Source organism: Barbatula barbatula (genome assembly GCF_947034865.1).
Source record: "Barbatula barbatula genome assembly, chromosome: 6".
Classification (NCBI taxonomy): Eukaryota; Metazoa; Chordata; class Actinopteri; order Cypriniformes; family Nemacheilidae; genus Barbatula; species Barbatula barbatula.
The window spans coordinates 4,461,067-4,473,222 of NC_136765.1; the positions used below are offsets into that span (position 1 = coordinate 4,461,067).

The 12,156-nt window shown below is 36.5% G+C and overlaps 1 protein-coding gene across 1 annotated transcript; it reads left to right on the top strand.

Annotated features, from left to right (window-relative positions):
* On the top strand, positions 1-11,921 carry LOC306895489 (uncharacterized protein). Its single transcript, XM_079458756.1, has 5 exons — positions 1-226; positions 8,181-8,256; positions 8,448-8,896; positions 9,052-9,166; positions 10,201-11,921. Exons 1-5 carry the CDS (start codon positions 161-163, stop codon positions 10,359-10,361), a joined length of 867 nt encoding a protein of 288 aa, XP_079314882.1. The 5' UTR covers positions 1-160; the 3' UTR covers positions 10,362-11,921.
* The last annotated feature ends 235 nt before the right edge of the window (positions 11,922-12,156 follow it).

The window sequence follows — 12,156 nt, forward strand, 5'->3', positions numbered from 1 at the left end:
ATGGTCTGGAGGTGGTCAAGGTGAACTCACCTTACTTGTATGGAAGGTGTGGTTTCCTCTGTATTAAAACCTGACGTTTGTGCGGTTTGGAAAGCTGTATAAAACAGCTTCGTAGTTGAAGCCTTTTCTGCTCATCTTAACATTTTAAAAGTCATTTAAAATGAAAATATTCTGGATTACTTCACTGCTAACGAGTCTGTTCGTCTGGATACCTGTTACGTGTTCGGTAGGTTTTCATTTTAAGTATACATACAATCTTTACAACTATACACATTGTCGGTTTGTCTGTTAAAATTAATTAACTTTCTACCTGTAACACGTGATTTCGCGTAAACAGTCTCTTTTAATCGATACACCAGCACGTGTGAAACTAAAATGAAAGTAATATGTGGATCCATTTGGGATTATATAAATTTGGGACGCGCGTTTGTACGCACATAACTTTACCAGATTTCCTAGCAGAGGTTAGACGGCCAGAGCAGAACTGTATAAAAAACGTAAATGTAATTGCTATTATCATTATATTGCTGTGATCCTTTAGTTTCTGTTTTTAAAAGCAGTTTTAAGGAAGTTTACTATAGGCCGTATTGTTTCCTACTGGAGTCACGCTATCTACGCTTTAAACAGTATTGCGCGTCTACACTGTGTTTTACGGTAACACTCATTTTGTAAAGTCGAATTGTGACAAGTAACCAATGTGTGGACATCTAGAATTTCGTACGGTGATTAAAGATCGTGGTTTTACAGCAAACAATAATTGTATATTCCCATATGTCTATTATACTACAGTGCATAGTTTGTACAAACGTACTGAACTCACAACAATTGAAACAAGAAAGAAAAGAGAGAAGAACATAGAAAATAGACTGGGGTGGGGAATAAAAATGGGAAAAGAGTAACAATTTATGTCAGGGGTGCAGTTACAAAATTAAGTAAGGATACATAAGTTAAAATAACAGCACAGGATGCTTCGTAATAATTATGGATTTTTTTTAAATATTGCTTAAAGTAATGGCCATACTGTTGAATTTCTTTTTTTAGTTGCTCTAAATTTGGCTTAGGCCTACCTTTAGTCAATTTCTTTACGTGATAATTACCAATTAAAATAAAAAGCTGAAATGAGATTGTACTTTTGAAATATTATCTTGACAAAAATGACATCATAAAGTTAAATGGAATTACAGTTGAAAATGATCTAGGACAGAAATTAGCTGCGTCAAAACCGTTTTTGAATAGCCTACACACAAATCAAAGAAAATATGATTACACCACAAAAGTCGCAAGAGTTATCCATATCTTATTTAAATAATGCTGTAACTATCATTTTTTTGATAGTTTTGTTTCGGCCCGGAAGATTTATGAGTCCCCCTTAGACTGTACTATAATGTATAGTTGTAAACCAACTTTCAAACCGCAGAGTAAAGACATTGTTGAAATCGTCCATGTCACTCCACTGGTTCAGCTTTAATTATATAACGCGACGAGGATAATTTTTGTGTACAAACGTAAAAGTATAGACTGTAAAAAAAAGTAAGTATATTCATATCAGCACTAGCGTATGGCTAATATGCATCTACAGTGTACTGGCATCCCTGATGGCACACATACATCTGGCTTACGCCTGTTTGACATCTACATTTACACTACATACTGTAGTTTGCTCATCTGCAATACGTCTCTGAGATGTCTGCTTTCAGATGTCATATAGACATCTAGAAGATGTATTTAAGCTGTTTATGATTTCGAATGGATGAACAACAGCTCTTTCTAAGATGTTTAGCAGATGTTTTTATGCAGCAGATGTTTCCAGATCTTTAGCAGACGTATTACAGAGGTCTCAGAGACGTTTTGCAGATGAGCAAACTATGTATTGCAGATGTAAATGCATATGTCAAAAAGACGTAAGCCAGATGGATTGTGCTATCTGGGATAAGTCTTTTGACAAGATTTTCAGATATAAGCAAGCTAAAGCAAACATGGACTGAAACATAATTTACCTTTATATATTGAAATAATAGTACTTTTCTCCTGCATGCTTTTGAAATGTTTCATATATTATTGTTTTAATCAATTCTGCATTAAAAACAGACACTATATACAGCACAACAGAACTGTAACAAACTAAGCTTTTTTAAAGACTAAATTAGTATATAAATACAAATAAAAAACATAATACAAAGAACTTTTTCAAATTACTTTAAAAAAGGTACAGCTCATTTATGACATAAACCTTTAGTGCCGTGAAAAACTGCTGTGTTACTGTCATTTTATTTTTTACTATAATAATATTTTTTTCACATAAAAATACTGTAGTTTACTTAAAAGTAAAATGACACAATAATATTTTGTCATCTTAGTGTTCATGTTAAACGGACTTCACACTAGGGTTGAGTTATGTAGAAAAAACATATCACGATTTGTTCTGGAAAATCATGGTTCAGGATTTTAGCCCAGTTCCTGTTGGTTTTTAAGACTATTTGGCAAATTATAGAGCTGCAGCCTGTAATACAGCCAGACTAATGTCCCTATATAAAAATATAGCCTATACCATTTATGTTTTCAAGAATATTTTTTAGATACAATCTATAAAGTTATGATTTAATGCAAGTGCAATTATGTAAAGTAAGAACATTCAACAAGACTTGCATTACAATAAAATACCATCACAAGACATTGGTTTAACAAATGTAACATCGGTAGTGGTAACAGTTGTAACAGTCAGATAGCTTTACAATAAAATACCATCACAAGACATTGGTTTAACAAATGTAACATCGGTAGTGGTAACAGTTGTAACAGTCAGATAGCTTATAAGACATAGATCCTCAGCAAACAGGTTAAAAAATGGAAATTGCTTATTTTACTTGGTTTAGGTTCACAGACTTGAGCTTCATTGGCTTCAAAAGGTAAAAACCAAATCAAACATACAAAATGTAAATCAAAGTGCATTGTGAATTAAGAACAAAAACAAAGGTGCAAAAGTATTTTCTGACCTGAGTTTTGTAAAAGCTTTAGAACATATCCATTTCTAAAAGAACACAAAGTATGATTAATCACAGTCACATTTTTTTAGAAAGGAAAACCAGCTGATTCACTTTACCTGGCCCGAGAGTTGCCCTTTGGCAAGTGACAATATTGCCACCTGGGCTGAAGGCTCTTTCTGAGGGAGTACTTGTGGTTGGAATTTACACTCACTGGCCACTTTATAAGGTATACCTGTCCCACTGGTCGTTAACCCAACTTTCTAATCAGCCAATCACATGGCAGAAACTCAATGCATTTAGGCATGTAGACATGGTCAACAAGAATGTTTCCAGTACCTTGTGGAATCGATGCCACGAAGCATTAAGGCAGTTCTGAAGGCAAAAGGGGGTCCAACCCGGTACTAGTAAGGTGTACCTAATAAAGTGGCCAGTGAGTGTATATATACTTTCTAGTAAGTTGGCTTACTCTTGGAAAGTTTCCTGATCTTCATCAGGGCTCTGTGATGTGGAGGTTGAGGTACTAGAGGTAGGCTGCTGATCTGATGACTGTATGGTAATCTTGTCTTTGTCTATGTATTGTGTTTTGAACCTGGGATCGACAAGCGAAGCCATATCCAGCAGGTCATCAGTAGTGGGTTCTTGATATTTTTCAGTGAGAAATATTGCTTTTAATGTGAAGACAATACCTGCATACCTGTAGTCCCTTGTTTCTCTTTGGTTTGAGATGTGTGCCTGCAGTTCACAGAGTTTGTTGTCCAGTGACTGAATGTTAGCCAGCAAATGGTAGGGAGAGGAGGTCAGACGGGACAGCGTCTGAGTCTGACAAGGATGCGGCTCTCTTGCCCCTTTTCCGGCTGCGTTTCCTCTAGGGATGCACCGATACCAGTATTGGTATCGGGCCCGATACCAAGCTCATGTACTCGTACTCGTAAAAAATCCCCGATACCAAAGACCGATACCTCACGTGACGTAATTCACAGAACGTTCCAGTGCACACAGAGACACCTGCCGTAGCAGACACAATGTCATAGAGTGTTCACATCTAAATCGTGCTATTCATGTGTAGTTGGACGCTTGAACATATTGAGTTTACTCCACTTCATTCGCGAGTGAAAATCGCGTCATGGGAGGGGCTTCTGGCAGGCGGCTCCAGTCTTGTTACGAAATGGCAGACATGGAGTTTGTTGAAGAGGTAGCTGAGCATTATGTGCTATGGAAGCAGATTTTCAGATTTTTGAACTCAATTCGCGCCACCTCATTCGCGTGAATCGCACCGCAAGTAGGTCTATCGCGTCTTTGCATTGACTTAACATGTAAATCACTCTCTCTTAACGCTTCATTTGTGCTTAGCATTGTGGAAATATTTCTGTGGAATAAAAACTGTACAACAGGCGTCGGTATCGGTATCGGAGAGTACCAGGGAAAAAGTATCGGTACTCGTACTCGATCCTTAAAAAGTGGTATCGGTGCATCCCTAGTTTCCTCGGTCGCGACCATGCGGCCCAGACAAAGGGCTCTGATGCGGTGTCCGTAAACTCAAGTTTAGTCCGGTTTGCGTTGCGCGACGAAGGAACCAATATTTAAAAGCGTGTGTCTATCGTAGACAGTTATACTAACAACATCCAACACGTAAAACGACAAAATAATTGTAATTATAAAATAAAAGCATATTTTTCATAAAAAAAATATTTCATACATTCCCTATGTTGTCTATACATTTTGGTGGAAGCTGCTTTACAGTACGATTCCTTTATAATATCCTTAACCGTTTTCTGAAATTGTTTGTTTTCAAGAAAATTATTATTAAACTTCCTATTAAATAAGTAATTAAATCCATACCTTGTTTTAGAAAACGGTCTAGAGGTGTGCAGTGGGCAGAACTAAAGCATGAGCACACAATACATAATTGCATTATCCCTGAATGACTGTTGCTTCAATATACGTTTATGCTTTATCTTTCGCTCTTGCTGGTTGATATTTGGGCATGCTTTTCCAGAATTGTCCAATAAGGGACTAAGAAAAGTTTGTTACGTAACGGAAATTAATGTTCGAAAAACACTTTCTGAAACCTAAACGAGGGACACTTGGTTAGTTTCACTGGCTAGTTTTTAGTACTGCCAGAAGGGATGTTGCGTTGATGAAATTACCCCACCGGTTAATCGACATGTAAAAACACTGGTTATACCAGTGACACCTGGGGTGGGGGGGTTTGCTGTGGGGTGGTCGAAGATGCGACCTTTTACTTTGAGTTTTAAAATAGCTGCAGTTCAGAATGGCAATTGCTTGAATTAATGGTGGGGTCAATATCTTTCTTAAAAAAATACACTAAACTATAAAAAGGTACAATGACATTTGCTTGTATTAAGCACAGATCTTACAAAACGAATAATTACGGCAAACGAAAATAAACAACATTTACGTTAGATAAGTTGCCCTTAACCAAATTAGTAATCACAGTACTCATTGTGCAACAAATAAATAAATTAAGAAGGGTGCTGCGGTGGACAAGTGATGTAATCGGTAGGCAGGTGGACACAGTGTATAACTGCTGACACTGACTGCCAGTTAGATTCAATGAATGAGAAATAAGAATCAATGCGTTCACTGAACCCCAACAAATGTTTTAAAAAAGACATCTCACCTAAACTGTAGTAAATTAAAGCATCCAAGTACGTTACATATTTGGTTCAATCTTTAGTATGTCATTAAGTCTTTACAATCTAACTTTGTCTGTCTTTCACTTCTCCAATCAGTAGAGGACAGCACTGGTTTCTTTGCATTTACAATGGAGACGGAGGATGCACGTGCAGAGCTTTTTAAAAGCAAAAAGTCTCCCCCTTTTAAAAAAAAACCTGCGTTCACAAGAAAATGCAAAAACATGCTGTTAATCGCTGTCAAAAGGATGCCAAACCAACAGGTGGCAATATAATCCTAAACATAAAGCTGTGTTGGCCAATCAGAAGCCTGGAATCTGACGTCGAACAAAGGAAGATAGCTGCAAGCATTCCAATGTTATACGCCAAATCTCTGGTTTCACCATCTACACGACAACACTGAAACCGGAGTTTCTAAAAATCTTTACCCTGGCCAGAATTTAAAAAAACAAATTGGGTTTTCAGTGACCAAATTTATTTATTTTTGCTCAGCATGACATCAGTCAGCATAGAATTGAAGCCTAATCACTCAGCAGGAGAACTTTGCTCAACCAGAATCTGATAACCCTGCCTCCCTTCAGCTACGTGTGTGATTTTTGGTCATATTTTTGTTTGAATGAGTGCATCATCTGTGTACTTAAAGTGCACTTCTTTTTTGAGATTTTTTTTATGTGAACACACACTCACACTTTATACTACAACATGGCGTAGAACGGTGCATAAGTTCTCGGTTTTTAATTAACAAACTAACTACCTTCGTTGTGGGGGCTGATGGGAATCAGATATTTTATATAGGGAGACATCTAAAACATTCTGGGAGGGGGGGACGCGGACTACCAGGGTTGAGAAACACTGCTGTAGGTTATGGAATTTGTGCTTATGAAATTTGTTTTGATTGATCAAATCATTCTCGCATTAACCCTTTCAAACGTAAGTTAAAAAATTCCAGAATTACCCCAGACGTGTGTTTTTTAAGGCGACTGTTAGAACGTATCACTTTAATATTTCCATGGGGACGCGGCACAGTTTATGTGACACACAGCAGAGCCACAGCAGCTATAAGACTGATGTTTTCTTTAACATAATTTTTCTTTTTTATTGAAAATATAAAACTGAATAATGTAACATATTTGACATTCCGATTGTCAAAAATGTGTAGCCTATGTGAATGAGTTTTGTTGTTTAAACACTTTTATAATGTTCGTATTTGTTGAGCTATATGCGTGCACCGCCATGTTTGTTTGTGCCGCGGTTCAGAGAATGGGATCTGTCAGATTTACAGCATGTGAATTCATCCACTTCTCTCCAAATATACAAATGTAATGCCTGGTGAACTGTGAGAAGCAAAGAGAGCTTTACTGTTGTTTACACAGTGTGAATAAAATGCATCCGTAAAATATATATTTGAATGGATTGTTATTGCTGTTTTCATAGACATTTGTTTATTTTACAAACTCTTACTGTAAGAGTGCGTGTCTGAAGCCTAAAATATGCATTATGTGGTTGAAAGCACTACATAGTTGTGATATGTGGGAAGATTGAGTACGTCTGTCTCTGGTTCAGTGCCAGCCAAAGCGCTGAATGTTCTAATGCTCCTGGAGATCTACCGTCCTAAAGTGTTCAGTTGAACCCTAATCTAACACACCTGAACCAGCTAATCAAGATATTCCGGATTATTAGAATAATAGAGGGTACGCATTAACGTCACTTTTCCATGTCAACATGTGGGGACACGACCTGTGACATGCTCCCATGGGTGGCAAAACACCCAGCAAATGGCTCAGGAGAATTGGAGAATCTAAGAATCCTGGACTAAAACACGCTTTTATTTTCTGAAATTACAAGCAGCTGGACTAAATGGTGAACCTTGCAACTTCCTTTGACTTTCAAAGGAATCAGGTGTTCCTGGACACTGAAATGTTGCACAGTTTTGCATTTCCTGATATTGTAAGCAGTCATTTGGCAAAGTGCTTTGCCACCCACAGTGAAGCACTCTGGCGTACTCATGGTAGATCTCCTCTTCGGTGTAATTGTACACTCCACGGACCAGCATAGATTGATCACACCGGTGTGATCGTACGTGTCAAAGGGTTAATATGTATACAGCGTAACTATTTTGAAAACCAGCCGGCCAAATGCGGTTGTATATATCCAACACGGCTCATTAAAGTTGATATGCACACCTGTGTGTTGCCCTATTTAAGTTTAGCAGTTTCATTGATCTGTGTTCATTGATCTATGCATGCGCTTAAGCACTTTGCCATAGTGTTGGAACTGATATACAGATGTTGCTTGCGAAAACAAAAATAGCCGGCATGGGTGGAAACGTTCAGATTTCAGTTATAATATTTTAATATAACCCCTAACTACGTCAGAAAGGATGCAAATTCTGAGCGGCTAATTTTTTCACATGCTTCCAGAAAGGCTCACCAAATCTAAGTTACTTTGTAGATTTTCATGAAATCTCCCTTTTAAATAGAAATGTTTCCTTTTTATTGACTATTTTTTAAATGTGGTTCAGGGTTACTCTTTCTCTTAACAGTATTCTGCACAAGGTCCTGTGGATCAGGACGCATCAGGAGATGACGAATCCTCAGGATCAGGATTGGCAGAATACGGTAAATTTATCAAAATTCTAATTGTAGTTCGACTACTTAAAAAGCAAGCCAAGACGCTAACGAAATACATAGTCTATAATTCAAATAGTCTTATTTTAATTGTCTTCCTTAATACTGTTTACATACTTTAGCCACTGTCATCCCATTTACACCTTTAATTAAATTTATCTCATCTAAATTCAAAACCACAGAACCTGCCTGGGTTACAGATGTCCCTGTGATGCCCACAGAACAAACTACCAGAATACCCGTCACAATAGCCTCCTATTCACGTTACACATCAGTTTCTCAAAGCATACGGAGGGAAGCCACATCTATTAGACTTATGGACCCCGAAGAGACAACCAGTGTTTTCAAGAAAGGCTTTGCATCTACTGTAGTAAAGGACTACACTACAACAATTAGTGCTAAAGAAGACAACAGACCTACAACAGACCTTAACCTCAATGCCAAAAATACAACTGTACCTCATATGAAGACCATGCCTGTGCAGACAGCAGGAAAAACAGATGTGCCAAATCTTACAACCGAAGCTGCTGCAAAAAACACCACTATTCTCACAACTACAGAAGACAAAAATGTCATTTTTGAAAATACCATTATTTCAAAAGACAGAGCTAATGTTGTTAATTCAGATACAGTGAGTAAAACTGGTTTAATCATCAATCAAACCACTTACACAAAATTTGTTTAATTTTGATCATCTTCCCTAAAATACAGACTAGAAATGCAAAATTTGGACAAATTTCTGCTAAAATCAGGAATCTCACAATAAACTACATTCTCTCTTTTCAGGATTCTGACTTTCACTTTGTCAAAGATATTAAACCCAGAAAACTAGAGCCTGTTCATGATCTTGAAACCGCATCAGGGAATACCAGCCTACTGGAGAGGAAGGAAGTTCTTGCAGGTGTGTAGTAATGTAGTGCAAGGAAACCTTTTTCCATTAGTTTATGAGTTTGTCTTAGTGTTGTTTATGTATGTTGGCTTAAAGTTATAGCTCACCGTAGAGTTCAAATTTGTTGTTTATACATCTTGAATGGCCTGAGGGTGAGTATATGTGACATTTGTTTCTTGAGGAGAACAGTAACGATTTTTAGGTACATTCGCAGCCCTCTCTGCTTCATATAATGGATGTACAGTCAATGGGGTCCACGGTGTCAAGAGTTCTAAAAACGCATATATCACAATCGTGATACCTTTGGCTCCCGGTGATGTATGGAAGTCTTATGAAGCGAATCAATCGTTATTTGCAATAAACTAAGCGTAGTTTTTTTTATTATGATGTCCTGATCGCACTTCCTTTGTCGCATAAACGACTTATGCACGATGTAAAAGGTTAATGTACTATTTTGTTTACGTAGTCAGGAGAAGTGTGCAGATCTTGTTCAGATCTTAAGATACGACATTAATAAAATAAAATAGTACATTAACCAGGACGGTTGGCGGAAGCTGTAGAATACGCTTATAATTTTATAAATGACGTTCGATTGATTCGCTTCACAAGAAGTCAATATGTCACCAGGAGCTGTGGGATCATGCTTGTGTTGGGTTTATGTGGTTTAGAACTCTTTGCAGATTTACCTAAAATAAAACAAGGATATCACCTACATCTTGGATAAACAACAAATTTGAATTAATTAATTCCAAACTATTTTAAAGGAATATTTAACTCACAAACTTTCTCTAATTACTGATATTTTCTTTCTTTCACAAATAAGATTTTCATTTTAGAATTTACATGCACTGCCTCATCAAAATTAATGAAGTGCTATAAACCTAGTTTACATGTGCTAAATTTAGAAGTCTCTAAAGACATAAAAAAGCTTTATGACGAACAAACTTTAAGCTGTTGTTAAATAAAATCCAAATTGTATGAAATGTTTCTTTGCTCTTTAACACATTCAGCTTTGTAAAATATAATATCTTAACACTTTTTTTCAGGTGTTGTAGCTGGTGGTGTTGTGGGTCTAATGTTTTCCCTCATGCTGGTCGCCCTAATGGTTTATAGAATGAAGAAAAAAGATGAGGGTAGCTATGCATTAGAAGAGCACACACATTTAGGCTATCAGAAACCTCAGAAACAGATGGAGTTCTTGGCCTAGAAGATCCAAGAATCAAAAAATGAAAATTATTTGGTCATGAACTTAGCTCAGATCATTCCAAACCTATATATATAGTTGTGGTATGTATATAGTAAAATGTTTGTATACTTTATAACCGTGTATGAGTTACTTGATTGTCCTCAGTGTGAAAAGATGAATCTCAACATTACACAGTCACCAGTGAGCAGGACTCAAATATGCTTAAAGATGCTGAAAAAGCAGACTTTGCAGGACCTGGAGGAATTTTTTGGAGACCGGTGGACTGATTATTGGCTCAGGACACCAAAAAAGTCTTCAAAAACCACAAAACATAAAACTGTCGTTGATTGTCTATCGGTTGCACAGAAACTTTTGCCTTGCTGTTTTCTGGGGTTTGATGTACACATTGATCGGATGTTCCAGTAGCTTGGTTGGTGGAGCCATGCGTTAGCAGTGTGTATACACTGAATACACTTTAAGTCATATGCATACTTCTAAAAGCAGATTTAATTAATTTTATATAAACGCAATGTGTTAGTGACTAGGTATGAAGTTCACACGTTCACGCCCTGTAAATGCATTTTGATTGGCCACGACAGTCAAGTGTCATTTCATGTCATACAACACAAGTTTACCGTAGATTAGGGTGATTAAATGATGACAAGACGTTTTTGGGGTTTTTTGGGTGAACTGTTTTTACTCCCTTTTAATTGTAAATACTAATTAGTAAATCTTTTGAACTTTACAAGGTATTATTTTTAGGGGTCACAGATGGGCTAATGCATATTCAGAAGTTCATATTTAGTTTTTTATTTGTTTTTGTAATATTGCCTTTCTTTGAGGTCTCCCTGTAAAGCAGAAATCCCTACTCTGGTTTTGGATTTGTTGCCCATCTTACCTAAATGTCTTTGCTGCTTCACTTTTTATAATCTTCATGTTCTTGGAGGTCTCCCAGTAAAGTAGAAATCTCAGAATTTAGGTTTGTTTACCACCTTACCTGAATTTCTTTGCTATGATGCCATTGCGCTTTTTGTAAGAGTGGACTATCTAGGTTAGCATACCTTTTTTAATAAGAGAATTTCCAAAACGGACTGGAATTTTTTTTGTAATGTGAACAAATTGAGAATTATTTGTTTAAATAAGATCTCTTTGATCCTTGCCAAGCGTTTCTCTCACTACATCACTGTTAATGTTATTGGTATGCAAAAATGTGTTTCGGTTAAATATTTGTTTCATTTCTGTATTTGCTTTTAATTGAAATGTGTGTTCAATGTGACCAGCAAACATATTCTAAAAAGACATTTGAGCACAAGTTTCAAATTCAAGTGTGGTGCACCCTTAGTTGTACAGTATTGGATGCCTGTAGAGAATAAACTCTCACTAAGGTAACAAAAACCTTTGTTATTAGTCCAAAACCAAGTTTTCATATACAGTATATCTTTTTTATTATGTCAGGAAAAAAGTTTGTAAAATCTTTTGGAACCTGTTAGAGAAAATGAAATTGTTCATTGATATTTCGTGTATATACTGTAATATATGTAATGTTTTTAAATAAATGGAAAAACAAATGTCACCATTATCAATATAAGACAGAGATGGGAAGTAATGGAGAACAAATAATTTGTAACTCAGGGTTCATACGCGTTTTAGTATGGATTTTATTTGATTGTTTTCCATGTCTGGATTAGCATGGAAAAAAAGAAAATTGAGTACGAAAAAAATGATGGTTTTCGTCAGTATTCATAAAAGATTAGGCGAGAAATAATGGGGTGGTGGATTTATTCTCGCGAGATTTTGTACGCTTACTAACCTACTA